The sequence below is a fragment of the Alligator sinensis genome, unplaced genomic scaffold, assembly GCF_000455745.1.
Source record: "Alligator sinensis unplaced genomic scaffold, ASM45574v1 scaffold905_1, whole genome shotgun sequence".
Lineage (NCBI taxonomy): Eukaryota > Metazoa > Chordata > Crocodylia > Alligatoridae > Alligator > Alligator sinensis.
The window spans coordinates 559400-575031 of NW_005842764.1; the positions used below are offsets into that span (position 1 = coordinate 559400).

General features: G+C 39.3%; 1 protein-coding gene across 7 annotated transcripts; it reads left to right on the forward strand.

Annotated features, from left to right (window-relative positions):
- The first annotated feature begins 1120 nt into the window (after positions 1 to 1120).
- Positions 1121 to 14876, forward strand: SPRY2 (sprouty RTK signaling antagonist 2). 7 transcript variants are annotated; one of them, XM_014525223.2, is made up of 4 exons: positions 1121 to 1557; positions 1674 to 1747; positions 3743 to 3969; positions 5835 to 7584. In XM_014525223.2, the coding sequence occupies exon 4, from the start codon at positions 5886 to 5888 to the stop codon at positions 6822 to 6824; it is 939 nt and encodes a 312-aa protein (XP_014380709.1). In that variant the 5' UTR covers positions 1121 to 1557; positions 1674 to 1747; positions 3743 to 3969; positions 5835 to 5885; the 3' UTR covers positions 6825 to 7584. The 7 variants fall into 7 exon arrangements, 6 of the variants coding, with proteins under 6 accessions (XP_014380709.1, XP_014380710.1, XP_014380708.1 ...); XM_014525224.2 differs by having other exon boundaries at positions 3781 to 3969; XM_014525222.2 differs by lacking the exon at positions 3743 to 3969.
- Positions 14877 to 15632: the final 756 nt, after the last annotated feature.

Below are 15632 nucleotides of genomic sequence, written 5' to 3' on the forward strand. Positions count from 1 at the left end.
CCAAAAAGGATCCTTGCCCCCCTTCTCCAAATGACAGGTGAATGAATGGAAACAGCTGTTTTCCAACTTTTATTTATGTGCAATATAAATCTCTATCAGGTATAAATATAAATAAGAGTGGAAACTATAGATCTGTAGATTATATTTATCATAGAAAAAGAGTGGAAGGGGCCTCAGGAGGTCATCTACTCCAACCCCCTGCTCAGAACTGGACTATCCCCATTCTAGATCATCCCAGCCAAGGCTTTGTCTACCTAGGTCATAAAACACTCCCAGGATGGAGACTCCACAGCCTCTGGATAGCTTGTTCCAGTGCTTTACTACCCTCCTGGTGAGACTAACACTTTCTGAAAACAAATTGTAGTTGTTTCTTTAAAACAAAACAAAAAAAAAAAAAAAAAAAACACACCAAAGGGGTTTTCCTCAAGCATGCATTTCACCCGTCACCACCAACCAGTTCGCCTGAGGATCCCAGGGACTTGTCTGACTCTGTGTGCTTCAAAAGTTATTACACAACAACAAAAAATCCAACACAAAAAAAAAAAAGGCACAATGGCCCTGGAGTTGCTGCTACTACTGCAGCCAGCAGCCCCGTAGCGACGATAGGGCCCAAAAAGCAGCAGCAATAATAGTAGTCGTAGTAATAGTAATAGTAGTAGCGCTGCTTGCTGCAATTGCAGTACAAGTTGCCCGCCTCCCTCTCTGGCTTACTCGGTGCTGTTGCCCTTTTGAATGCCTCCTGCGGCTCCGAGTGCTGGCAGGGCGCTGGGAGTGTGAGTGAATGTAGCCCCGCAGAGCCAATGAGCTGGGACCGGATGCGATATATCCTCTGGGACAACAACTGCTCTGTTCCTCCTCAGATCCACATGACGCCATTTACTGCTGCTTTTGCAGAGAAATCACCCTACCTCCTCCGGAAAGAAAAAGAGAGAGAGAGAGAGAGAGAGGGAGCGAGGGAGCGAGAGAGTGAGCAGAAAAGCGCCGAGCCCCTCCAGCTCAGATCTCAAATCAGCCTCCTCCTCCACCTCCTCCAAACACGCAACAACAACCACCACCACAAATCCTCTGCGCTTCCAAAACACCCCCCTACCCCCCCCCCCCCGATTGCAAACCACGGAGCTGCCTGTAACACACACGCTCACAGAGGGAGCAAGAAAGCTAAAGAGAGAGAGGGGGGAGCTTGGAGCAAGCAGCTTCTCAGCAGAACGGCTACATTGCACAAGCTGCCTTTTTTTGGAGGAGCTCAGTGGAAGAAAAGCTTTGGGATTTTATTGTAGATCCACTTGATTTTCTGTGTTGTGGCTTTTTTTTCCCCCTGCCCTCCCTCTCCTTGATCATTTGCAACAACAAAAAAAGTGACTTGGTATTTGGCGATTCGGCCTCCTGCTCATTGAAGGGGGAAAAAAAAGAGGAAATTGTACGAGTGATTTTTTTTTTTTCTCGGAGCAAAGAAAAACGCGCCCCGATCTGGAGAGTTTTGTTTTGTTTTTTCTATATGTATGCATCTGTATTTACCTATCCATAAATATTTATAATCGATCTGAAGAGAGAGGGAAGGTGACTTTGCTCTGATTTTTCCCCCTTTTTCCTCTTATGATTATTCTGATAATCACTTGCAAGTTGGACTAAAGCAGTTTGGAAAAGTTTTTGTTTTTGTTTTTTTTTTTTGCTAGGGCTGGATTTATTTGCAAACCACAGGAAGAAGAAAATACAAGAGAGAGGGGTTTGGTGCAACGCCGCGATCACGGTAAGAGTCTCTTCTTTGCAAAACAAGCTGGTTATTTTGTTCTCCCCCCCCCCACCCCACCCCCATAGCCCGGTTGTTCCCCAAAAAACTCGTGCAAACGTAGGTTTTCAGGCCGATGCCTCTTGCAATCCCTGCAGGTTCCCTCCCAGCCTAGCTTGCCTCCCTAGAGAGGAGCTGGGACTTTCAGAGATTTCTTTTTTTCCGGAGGGCTGGGAAGGGGGAGAGTGCGGATGGGGCTGGAGGTTTGTGTCGAGTTGGTTTCTCCTCGAAATGACTTGGCAGGGAGGGAGCCCCCAGCTCCGCGCCATTGGGGAGAGTGGGGGAGAGTTGAGGGGCGGAAATCTACACTCAGGTTGGAGCATTTGCAGGAAGAAAATGCCTGTGCATGTTGCAAAGCTTGGAAGCCGCTGGCGTGACTTCTTTGCCTGCTGTATTCTCCCTTGGTCAGTTGCACTTCTCCTTTGGTCAGTTGCAGCTTCTGAGAGTTACAGACAGGGACGTCTTGTTAGAGCCTCTCTCCAGGTTTTTTGCTTGTTTTTTTTTTAAATAAAGATTTGTTGGAGCGGGGGAGGTGGAGGAGGGTTAGACTTCAGACTGTTTTGTTTCCCGTGCTTGATCGATTTAGCAATCCCTGCTTCAACAGAAGATTTGCACCATTGTAGAATTGCATTGGGAGATCCGTGCCATTCGGAAATGAGCTCACGCTTGATAGATATGCGGGCTTGTGTGTGTGTGTGTCTATGTGTGCCATATACTTATGATTTCCCCCGCCCCATCATCCCCTTAACAAGTCTGAGTTTCTGGTGTGTCGGATTGAATCTCTTCGAGGAAGGTGAGCAAGGGGGGACGCTCAGTGGTGTGTGCGTTGGTTTGCTTTTTGTAACAGGCTCTGGAAATTGCTGGTGTTTTCAGCAAGCTGTTTCTGTGTTAGTTTGCCCCACCCTGATGGTAAAGTCCCTTTTGCCCTAATCCATAGTCTGATCACACACTCAGCCCTTAATGGGGGTTTCAAAGCACTTTCAAAAGAGAGGCGGTGGTTGGTGTGTGTGTGTGCGTGTGTGTGTATGTGCGCGCGTGCGGTGGAGTATGGGGGTGGGGGTGCATTGCAAAGGGGCTTTGAGACAAAACAGAAATTCATGGGCAGAGAACTTTTCCCCCTTTAGGCTTGCCTCCTTCCAGCCAACAAGGCATGGGTTTTTCCACAGCAAATACAAGGCGCACTTTGCTTTTTAAACTTTCCCAAACCTACAAAAACTGAAATCCTGCCCCCTAATCCCCCCCTCCAAGCCCAATTAGCAGTCATGGCATTTCAACTCTGCAAGTGAGTGGACTTTGGCTTTTGGAAGTGGTGAATCGTGTTATCACAAAAAAGCAAGTGTTTCTGCTGTACCATGTTCTTAGGCGGTAGGGAGGGGGAGGAGGGGGGGAGGAATTGAAATCAACCGAGATCAGAGGGGAAGAGTCCTGCTTTCCTGAAAGAATTGTAGGCAAGTTTACATTCAGAAACGAGAGTAAGTGCAGGGAGTTTGCATCTTGTCCTGTAAAAGGGGTATATCAAGCTAGACAGCAAGCTTCCAGTGCAATAAAATTCAAGAGCTGTTTGTTATGCTAAAAATCTTGTGATCACTACTTTGCAGTTCATAATCTGAGGATTTGGCTGAAATGGACACAAGTGACTCAAAATAGATAAAGTAGTAGGAGCATTGGCAAGGCTTCCTGCAGCTGACTTCCTGGAGTATAAACTGGTACTTAGGATAGCTTATCTGAAGGAGAAACCTGCATTTTTTCTGAACTGTCTTGGAGATGTTCCCTCCAATGAGAAGTTATGTAGGAGGCTTTACATAACCCAAGTGGATGAGACTCTTTCAAACATCTCTTGGGGGAGGGGAAGGGGGAAATAGTTAAAAGGAAAAATTGGCTTGACTTTCCTGATAAGGTGGCTTCCGCAGCCTCCTCCCACCTCTATCCCAAAGGATGTCTCCTGTTTATCTCCAGGTTGTCTGCATTTGTGAAGCTGTTGGTTCCATTTGCAGTATCAGTCAGTCCTGAGAGAATGAAGGGATTGCTGTGTCCCACCTGCTGAGCATGTTGTTCTGGACAAAGATGAAGCCTATAAAAGGAAAGGAAGAAAAGAGCAATATCTTCTTCTGCAGCTTTCACCTTGTTGCTTGAAGGAGTTCAGTTTTCAAGACCTCTGTCTTTCTAAGGACCTACAAGTCCGGGTCAGTTATACTTTTAGATGGGATTATCATTTCTTGGGATGCAGTATTTGATTAAAAGTCTCTCTTTGCTCTTGGAAGTTAGCTTAAGCCTCACTGGAGGAGAGGAACAAGGACATATGGTGTTGTAAAGCTCTTCTGAAGTAGGGAAGAATTCAGCTTTTCTTTTTTTGTCCTTAAATAGGTTCTAATGTCTATTCTGGATGTTGTATTTAAACTTTTTTCTTCACAAGAGGCTTAATTTGAAATAAACAGGCACGGGTGTAAGACAAGTTTGTTAAGATTGTTTTCACACTCTCAGCTCTGTGATTTGATAATATGCATGGGTGAAAACATGACTGAACAAATAATTAATACATATAATATTTGCTGTTAAAACCGTATTTGTTCTTCTTGTGAAAGGGACCAATTGTGAAGATTTTAAAATCTTGTTTTGCCTTGAAAAATAACTAGGAGTTAAGATAATATTCTTTCCTTTTTCTACCAGGAGAAAGACCAGCTATTGAGGCATTTATTGCAAAAGTTCTTGTTCTATGGTATTTAACATTTATGTTGTATGGTATTACTTAATGTTAGTGTTACCCTGTACACATTCATTACTATGCTGCTCTTTCTGTGTAGTCTGTAAGAAGGAAGGTACATATTTGGATTTGATTTTAAAATATTACTTTGAATCCTTATGTGGCTAATGCACTTTGTCTACTTTAAGATAACATTAGAGGAAAGATATTTAAGATCAAGGTTTAACATAATTATTGGTATATGGTGCATTTTACATTTGTGATACTGGTCTTGCATTAATTTAATTTTATGGGATTTCCATACTTATGGCTATCTCCATTTTTAATAACTTGTATTGTTGGGAGTGTTTTAAAAAGTGTCCTTAAATATTATTCTTGGATTCTAGTCTTTCATAGATTGCATTCTCCATGTTTCTGCCCCACAAGTCGCTGTCTTTTTTGGTGATGTCCACAATTTGATTTACAATCTATATGCGTTTTGAAATGTAAAGACAATTCTGTGGTGGTATTTAGTTAGAAACTTCTTGCCATATTGCATTTCTCTTACTGATTCTTAAAATAATTGCAGTGGAGTACATGAGCATGACACACTAAAATATTGTAGAGATGCTTTACTTATGCTGTTGAAGTGGTAGCACTAACTCGGTTAATGTCTAACCTCAAACATTTTATTCCTTTTTATTGCTTATCTTGGGACCATTTGCATTAAACTAACATTTCCTATTTACATTATGTAAAATATAATATGTAAAGAGCCTACGAAGATATTATCCAATTTTAAATAAACTTGAAGAATCAGGTCTGTCATCAACAGGTCATACTATACTTGTCAACATGCTTGTAGCCTTTTTTTTGTATAAAATATATGTTTAGTTGTGTCACATGAGAGAGAGTTGCTTTAGGTGGCAAAATGTTAAGCATGTTAAAATCCATAGTTTAGCTAGAGAATGGCTGGGAGGTCTCAGCATCAAGTTTAAATGCCCATCTTTCCTGAAACCACAGGTTTAAATCCTGCCTGAGCTATCAAAGCCCTCTTCTTACATTTTGTGTCACTTACTTATGGGTGTTGGATTCCTCTTAAAAAAAAAAAAAAAAAAAAAAAAGAGCTCTGTAGGCATGTAGAAAATTCTGTTTGTTAGTGCTTTTTAAAAAGAGTAAAAATGACCTTGGCCAAAAACTAGCAAAGCACAATGTATTTGGCTGGCTGGCTCCTGTACTCCACCCAAGATGCAGCTCCATTTTGATGGTGATGGGTGTGTTTAATTTGTGAAATGCTCTGGGACCTTTCAGGATAAAACATGTATGTAAAATGTCTTGCAATAGTGAATCCTTTCTTTGTTGCTGCAGGATTTCAGATGTGTTCTAAGCCTGCTGGAGTGATCACTCTTCAGGGTACTGATGGAGACAAGAGCTCAGAATGGCAGTGGGTCGCAGTCCTTGCTACAGGTTCGTCGTGACAGTGGGAGGCAGCATGGAGAATCTGACGTGAGAGATGTTCTGACGCAGCAGGTTCATGTGTTGTCTTTGGACCAGATCAGGGCCATCCGAAATACAAATGAGTACACAGAGGGACCTACAGTGGCTCCAAGACTGGGTGTTAAACCTTCCCCTCGTCCAGCTGCCCAGCAGAAAAATGAAAGACTGCATGGCTTGTCTGAGCATCGTCATTTTAGGATCCAGCATCCGCAGATGCACACTTCTCCTCGGGCACCTCTGTCCCGTTCCATTAGCACAGTCAGCACAGGTTCACGGAGCAGTACAAGGACAAGTACAAGCAGTATCTCATCTGAACACAGACTTTTAGGATCATCTTCTGGGCCTGTTGCTGATGGGATAATCCGGGTGCAGCCCAAGTCTGAGCTCAAGTCAAGTGAGCTGAAGCCTCCAAGCAAAGAAGACCTGGGCATGCATGCTTATAGGTGTGAGGACTGTGGGAAATGTAAGTGTAAGGAGTGCACTTATCCGAGGACCCTCCCATCATATTGGATCTGTGACAAGCAATGTCTTTGCTCAGCCCAGAACGTGGTTGATTATGGGACTTGTGTTTGCTGTGTGAAGGGCCTCTTCTATCACTGTTCTAATGATGATGAGGACAACTGTGCTGACAACCCGTGCTCTTGCAGTCAGTCACATTGCTGCACTAGGTGGTCTGCCATGGGTGTTGTGTCTCTATTTTTGCCTTGCTTGTGGTGTTACCTACCAGCCAAGGGTTGCCTTAAATTGTGCCAGGGGTGTTATGACCGGGTAAATAGGCCTGGATGCCGCTGTAAGCACTCAAACACCGTTTGCTGCAAAGTTCCAAATGTCCCCCCTAGGAACTTTGAAAAGTCAACATAGCATCACTAATCAGGAGTACTAAAGTAATAAGAATTATTTTAACATACATATGCAACCAACTAAACAGCTGTAATTTTGGCACTGTAGTAGGAGGGTTGGGGATATACTTTGTTGTTTGCAGTGAAATGCTTTTCTGTGTGTGCCATCTTAACTGATATGCTTGTTAGAACCCATCTAATGGAGCTCAAAAATGGGATACAGTACTTTGTGATCCACCTATTGCATAAGCTAAAGCAACATAGACACTCCTAGGCAACTCTGTCCTTTGTGAATAGTACTTGCAAGATTTGTAAATTAGTTAATGACTCCTTTTTTCATTTTTTCTGCCAGAGATAATGTTCTATATTTTTGTATATACGATAATATTTTCAACTGTGAAAAACAAGTGGTGTCATAGAACGTGGCACGGTCACAAAATATTATACTAATATGTTGTACATTCGGAAGAATGTGAATCAATCAGTATGTTTTTAGATTGTATTTTGCCTTACGGAACCCTTCTATTACAAGACTCTGATTTCCCTTTGGACTTCATGTATATTGTACAGTTACAGTAAAATTCAGCCTTTATTTTCTAATTTTTTCAACATATTGTTTAGTGTAAAGAATATTTATTTGAAGTTTTATTATTTTATAAAAAAAAAAGAAATATTTATTTTAAGAGGCATCTTACAAATTTCATCCCTTTTATGAGAACGTCATAGTTGCTGCAAATAAGGGGTGACAGATGCATATGTTCACTATAAAATAGAAAAATATATTAACGTTTGAAATTAAACTGGGCTGCTTGTCATTTTTTCCCCATTATCTTTATTACTCATAATTGGAAAATCATTTTTTTCTGTTTTAATAAGTTTCAAAGAAATGTGTCCATAGTATGGCTAAGACATCAAGATGATTTGAGAACTTAAGGCAAAAGGAAAAATTAAATGTATTTTTTTTAGTATTTCAATTGAATACGAGACAGATTCCTTGCCCTTGCAGTAATGGTGTGAATGGCTGTTCTTGTAGCATAAGAGGAAAATGAACATATAAAAATGCATTAATTCATTCCAGACTAGGTATAATATTCAATGAAAGCTAACCTAATCTAGTAAGTGATGAGCTTTTATATTTTAAATAGGAAATAATCAGTCACAAGAATATTAAATTTATACAGCTTGAGTACTCAGGAAAAAAAATGGACAACTAATATCATCAGGACAGGGAGTTATCAAGATTATTTCTTAAAAACAGAAGAATATGCTACAGAATGACAGATCTGACTGTAGTCCAGCCTTACGTCAAATGTTTGCCTCACTTGTAAGAAAAAAATTGCTTACTCGATTTGTCATTTGTGGCAGTTACCTTCCACTGAGGTCAAAATCCTTTCACTGCCAAGTTTCCCACCGGAAGTCTAGAGAATGATTTACCTTTCTTTATTAACAAACTATCATTTCCTGTTCTGAGCATGTCTCTCCAGGTCTAAAGGCCTTAGTGCTGATTTTGTGTATTTGTATGTTGGCATTTAAGAAATCACACAGCCTTCTAAATCCTATCCAACAAACATAAGGTTATAATTAATAATTAAGAACTCGATTCATTAGAAGTTCAAGCTTGGGGTTGCTTATTATTATGGCCTTCTGTGCATTAATTTTAACTAGTGTTCAGACGATTTGGATGTTTTACGTGAATTTGCTGTGCTGAAAAATCTTATTTTCTTTGTGTGCGCATCTATTGGTTATCAATCATCAACTGAAATTAAAAGGTGCAAGCCTTAACTAGTTTGGAAATGAAAAATAGTTGATACATAAGCCTTCCTTTTTTTTTTTTTTTTTTTTTTCTTCCTCCCTGGTGTAGAAAAATCGAGCCAGTTTTTTTTTCCTCTCTCGGCACCACTGACTGGCTGCTGGGGTGTATAAAAAGTCAGTAACTCATCTTTGCATATTGAAGTGGAATTTACTAGCAGAGTTTGGTTTATTCCAATAGTATACAAGTTCTGTTGCTACTGGTATTTTGTTTATGGAAGTAATACAATCTTTTTCTTTGTTGGTCAATATCTTTTATTTAGACGCTGTGCATTCGACATGGAAGGAGTTAATTACTCTCTAAGTATTCCTTTCTGTTGCATCTAGTTTTTTAAATGAGGCAAAACTGGCATTTACAGGTCTTGTATCTTGATTAAAAATAACCAATGAAATATGCAAATAGCCAACTTATTTGAGGAGTCATTGCCTCAGATGGCATGCTTGTATATAAAAATGCAACTATTTAGGAATCAATAAGTTTGTTACCTTGTAAAAATGAACTTAATGTGGATATTGAACTCTGAGTCCTTGGTGCCTTACCTTAAAAAATGTATATTTGAACATATCCTAACATTAACATATTGCAATTTGACAAATTAAAGTTGTATATTACTTTAAGTGCATGGACGCAAAAAGACCTCAAACCCAAATCCTATTTTTTATATTATATATTGTACAGACTAGTTATTATCTTCACTGATGCATTGTTTTTCCCTATTTCCCCCAGATGTTTGCTCTTACTGAATCCATGTAAGAAAGATTATCATCAACTCAATTATTAATTAGAGATAACTGGTCAAGGCCTTGCTTCAGTTGAACATATTACTTGCCCTTTAGACCAGACTAGGATTTTGTGATGCTACTTGTTCTTAATTAACATGTGCCACTTAATGGGATGAAGTTGTCTCAGCTTTATATTGAACATGTATCACACTAGCTTTTCTTAAATGTGTTAGCTAGCACATCCAGGCTAATGAGTTTATTTAAAACTCTTAAAAACTGAAATCCTAATTTAGATGAGATTAACTGGTCCAGGCAAAGCCAATATTGTCTTCAGATATGCCTGTGCTTTAATGAGGGTTGAGCAGTTTTCTGTTGAACTGAGCTAACCCAATTGAAAAATGCACATCTTTTTCCATATTAAGAAAGACATGAAGAACAGAATTTATTCAATGAAGAGTCCTCTCCTGGCAATTTTAAACATTTCTCTATGGAAGAGAAAAACACTTCCCTCTTAGCTCAGTCTGTTATTTTAATGTTTCATAGTTCTGATCTTGCATCTTCTAGTCAGTCAACTCTGTGACTTCAGTGTGTATTTTGCCTTAGGTAGGGACTTGGAGAATCAGGCTGACAGTTAATATACCGGTGATGAAATATTATTTTAAACAAATGCAGGCTTGCAATTTCCCTTCATATTAGGTGTGAAAGTTGCAGATGGGAACTAGAGGAGAACACCTCAATAAAGCTAAGTGGATAACCCAATTAACAGCCTCAAAAACTTAATCGTTTTTTGTTATTCTTTAGTGGTTTAAGGCATTTTTTTCCCCTGAAGGTAATGATCAAAGCAGCGTGAGGGAACTGAGTTGTGTTAGGAAGGTAAAGTATGATACTGAACATGAAAATAAAATATATTTTGTGTCATGGAAAGTAGTTGCCCCTCAAATGAATGATGAATGTATTCATTCAACTAATGCACAGTTTAAAAGTCCACAGTTCTTTTGATAATTTTTAGTTGGAGAGCAGTAATAGTTGTGTGTTCATATTCATTTTATATTTTCTTTTTTTTGTTTCCTTTTAAAAATTTCTACTTGTGCCACATGAAAGTTGCTTGATACTTGGCCATAGCAAGACTGATTAGATAATGCAGTGTGTATAATTTGCTTATCACTTGTGCATTGTAATTACTCACCATTCTTGAACACTGAAATATAAAAAGACTTGCCTTAATAGGAAATCAAGTTTTAAACTTGCACATGTAAATAGTGCTTTCTTAATTAGCCCATATGGCTTAGCATGGGCTTTCCTATTCTGCAGTCAGTTGTTATATTACTATTACTTTCAGGTATTAGCTGCTGAAGGATATAGTTATGGTCTGTCTTGTATTAGGTATGTTTAAATGGGGCAGGTACTAATTTCTTGCAGTGACTGATTTCTCAGTCACAGGAGCACAAAGGTCTGCAAACAAATTTGGCTGAACACGAGGGTCCACTTGATTGAGTAGTGTCTGTTTTGAATAGCAGTTGGGTAGCATTTCTTCCTTAAAATGTCAGCAGTGTATTGGCTAACCCTAAATAAATAGCAGACTGGGGTGACAGGAGCACTAAAGGAGCCAAAAGCATAACAAAGTTATACTATGTCTATCCTCTCCTAATTAATAAAGTACTGAGTTCTGGTCCTTTGTTGTTTTTTTTAATGGAAAACAAGCAGAAAATAACCTTTTTTTAGAAAAATGGAAGTTGTCAAAAGCTGATTGGAAACAGGAAAATTAGAAATCCAAATAAAGCTGTCTTATTGGAAGCAGAAGGATTCTGTACTGAAATTCTGTATGTACATACATATAACGTTTCATCTGTCCCACTATACTGTAGTGTCAACTGTTTTCTTTTTCTGTAAGGCTTTTGCTAACTGAGGAGACCCCTATGAATTTTCTTTTATTTATTTTACTTAACTACATACTTCTTCCTGCTTGTACCTGTTTCTTCTTTGCATACATAAAGGTTTTTTTGCTGCTGTTAGTGGAGGAGATGAAAGAAAAGTATGAAATGTGCTTTTCTCATGAGCGTGCTCGTTCTTTGACAGTTTTATGATGAGGTGGAGGAAAATGATTACCATGTCATACTTGTACTGTGTTTTTTAAGAGATTTCAAATGTTTTACACGTGTGTTTGATCCCAAACCCAAAGGTTCTAGGATACTGGTTACTTTCATTTATTGAACATCATTTAGATTATGGGAAAATGAAATTACAGTTTAATGTAGCTTGTTTTTCATGGAATATTTGCCAACAACACTCCCCTCATCAAATAAGACATTTGTTATTGACTGGTACAGTATTTTTAGATCATGCCAGGTTCCACTACTACAATTCTAGCGCTAATTGTGCCTCTTCTGTCCTAATGACTGTTAAATACATAGCTTGGAAGCTTACCTGTGAACACAAGGGAACAAAGAATTTGCTTGAAGTAGGATTCTTTTGTTCTGTATCTAGAGAAAGGCACCAAGAGTCTTTCGGACTGGCCTGTCTGCCTGTTCATACCATACCTATCTGCAGTGGGTCCAACTACTGAATATACTTGGCCAGGGAAGTGGTGGCTGAGACATTCAAACATTGAAGGTTATGTTTAGAATAAATTGGAATAACCAGAATCTGTCGAGTCATTCCATGTACATGATACGTCACAAGAGTCAGTTTTCCAGGAAGACTGGATGTTTTCAGAGCCAAAATTTTAACTTTGAGCGACAGTTTCAGTCTACATAGAAAGGTAGGTCGAAATAGGTCACTTGCATCTGTTGTACATGTGTATGAAGCAATATGTCTCAAACCTTTTTTTCAACACTTTGTGGCTGGAATTAGGTGACGCATGTGAATTTGACCTTATTGTTTAGTAGTGAATATGGGTGTTAGAGAGAGAGAGAGTAGAACGTCCATTGCCATTTTACTGGTTATCTCACTCTAAAGAAAATTCAGCTGTTGAAGTTCAGTTGCTAAGAAGTGAAATATTGGGAACAAGACAATTCCACTAAGCTTCAACAGAAATGAAACTAAATAACAGCAATCTTTGACATAAAGCATGCTTCAGAATGTAGGTGCATTGTTAAGTATTTTTTTAAGTTGTTACACTTAATAACAATCCATATTTGAAATTAGAGACAATACGGTTTTTAAAGCTGAAAATAGTTTGGTACCATAATGCTTCTCAGCTTTGGGTTTCTTTTCTTTCTTCTTTTTTTTTTTTGTCTCTTCTATCCTGGCTTTTCTGTCAGATACCCAGACGTACTATCCAATGCACGAACATAAATAAAGTAGAAAAATGGAGAAACTCTTCCTCTTTATCTTCTCTGTGTTGTTTATAACAATATTTTCAGATAAGCAGTATGTGGGTTTTATTGATGTTCTTTTAATTATTCTAGACAAGTGATAATTCATATAAAAGTCTGTCATATTTTTTTCTGATTGTTTTAACAAATCAAGTAGCCTACTTTGATTATGAGTAGTGAGCCTTTTGAACTGATATGACTTCTAGTGCCGTCAACAGGAGACCAAAACAGAAGAGCCAATTTTGCCATCATTATAAAATATAAGATGCTTAAATTGTGTCAAAGAGAAGATAAGAGAGATGTTTGTCACTATCAATAGTTTGATAAATGAATCTCCTCGCCTGAGTTGGGACCAGAAACTTTTTGAGTTTGCTATAGTCCTCCAAGGGATGTGACTATTTTCTTCTGCCTCATCTCCCTGCCCAAACATAGGGTTATAGTTTTAAACAGGTAGGTTCTCTGAAATTTCTGTAGGTTGCCAGTGTGTTTTTGGAGACCATGTTCTCCACATTGCCTACGAACCTCAAAACTGACTTTGTCCCTGACTCCTGGGTGGGAGAGAGAGCCTCTACAGCTGACTCAGTATTAACTGACCCTATGCCACACAGCAGAGTCCGAAACTGAAACAGCTTCCATGAAGAAAGGGGACCCAGCCACAGACCTCATCCCCAAAAAAGACTGGACCTAAGAGCTTGACACAATAAAATGTTTCAGTTTGAATTAAAAAAAAACAAATACAATTGACACAGTATAAGCTTGTCACTAACATTACAAATCTTTGTTTAAAGCTCCAAGTGCAGAATAACCAACTAAAATCATACAGGTAAAACCACAGTTATCAAGATCAGATCAAAGTGGATGTTAGGGTTTGGTTTGGTTTGGTTTTACAGCATTCCTCTCTTCATCCGCCCCTCCCCCCGATATCTGATTGTCTTAAAATCTGAGTTTACTCCCATTTGTCATAAAATCTCAGTTTACTCCTATTTTTTTATCTTGATGTATATTTATAATCTTCACGAGTGACTTTTTAATGAAAAAATGATGCTGTGCATTTATGTTAAAAAGTTACATTTTCCTTGAACATCATCATAAAAGTTATTTCCTTAGATGACGATTCTTAAAATTTGATCTTTCCACGTAAAGAGATCTGGAAAAGGTAATTTCTTTTTCCCTTCGCATCTGCATGTTCTAGACCTAGTCATAGATTAGGTTACTTGTGGAACCTTTAGATTTCTACATGATTTTGAAGGTTTCCACTGAGAGGGGCCAATATACTTGAGCTTTGTACCCAAGAGAACAGTGAGGCCTTGATACCAGATGTTCAGAGTACACAAATAAAAAAAAATTTTAAAAAGAGGAGAAAACAGACACATTATAGAACAGGAGGTTAACTGGAAGGAAAAAGATTGTCATAATCCACCCACTCGCTAATGTGTCTTTTCCAGAACAATGAGAAATGTGCCTAATTTGATATTTTTTCTTAAATTCAATTAATTACATTAAACAAAATAGTTGATGTGTAGACAGGCCTCCTGTTCAGTCCATCCACTTTAAGAGTGTTTATGTGATTACCATGACACATTTGTTAGGGTCTTGATAATCTAGCCAATGTGCTGGCATTAGCTATTTTAAATGAAGGCAATAAGTGAAATGTTTGGCCCTATTAAGTCAACAGCAAAACTAATTACTTCATTGGGACTGGGGTTTCACCCCTTATCTACATACACTTGCACTAATTTAACGGAAATATGAACAGGATATACTGGAGGAAAACTCTGAGGGAAGTGGCAATTGTAACAACGTGATGCAACCCTTTAAATTGAAGTAAATTGATCTAATCTGGGATATTTTACCCAAATTCCAACCCAGGGTCCACAATTAATTTCTTCCAGAAAGCGGCTTTTTGGGCATATCGCTTCAAGACAGTCTTCCATTTTTTGCCTCAAAGGATCCAGGGCAACTGAATATAGTGGTGGCTCCATTCATGTAAGCAAGCCAAAGTAAACTGCAGTCAACCACACAAACTTGGAAAAAAATGCCTACGTGCACATGCTTGCATTGCTTTATGAAGGTCTAAGCTATCTTTTAAAAGGGAAATAAAATACCTTCACAGCTGCATTTGTCTTCTTGTGTTTCAGGGAGAAATGGGAAGGAAAAGAGAAATGCTTCAAAGTACCAGGTTTTGCTAAAATTAACAGCATTGTGTAACATTCAAACAAGAATTTGAGGTGAGGAAAAAAACTCTTCTCTTCTGCTTCCTCTGTGGTATATAAAAGTTCTCTCAAGTTTGGTTTACCTACCCAGTAAATAAAACACTCTTGGATGATGGAATGGATTTCAGTGTGAAATAAATATGAAATTGAAGATACTAATTTTCTTACTATATTTTATGTATTTATATACAGAGGCTTCTGTCCTAGGTGGATCCAGGATTTTGTAAGGAGAGGTGTAGGAACAGCAAGCAGTGCTGCAGGCATGGGTACACTCTTGTCCCTAGCTCTCTCCCCTCCCCACTATGGTGGGCAGACCACACCCTGGGAAAAGCAACCTGAGACTTTTAAATACCCTAATCAGGTAAGAATCCTTCCCAAACTCCCGGCACACTTCTCCCATTCTCCCCTTTCTCTCCCACTGCTGCCAATGTCCCCACCTGACCTGGTGGTGGAGGGAACTCTAGAGCTTCTCCTGTCAGCTGGACTCAGCCCAGGATGGCAACAGAAGTGGGTTCTCCATTTTGAGCCTGCTTCCAGGCTGGCAGGGAACACCCTGGGGGGGGATTGGGCAGAAGGAAAGAAGCTGCATGCTGCTGCCACAGCTGCTGTCCTGGGCTGAGCCCAGCTCCCTGTGCAGCCTGGCTGAACTTGAGCAGGAACAATTCTGCAGCTCTAGTCCTCTGGGTCAGCTTTGGACAGCATCAGTGGCAGGACAGGGAGAGGAGAATGGGATGGGAGGGGACATGTCATTGAGCATGGAGGGGAAAGGAG

What these genes read in the sequence shown, in the direction of transcription:
- SPRY2 (XM_014525223.2), top strand. Translation starts at nt 5,886, where the DNA reads ATGGAGACAAGAGCTCAGAATGGCAGTGGGTCGCAGTCCTTGCTACAG.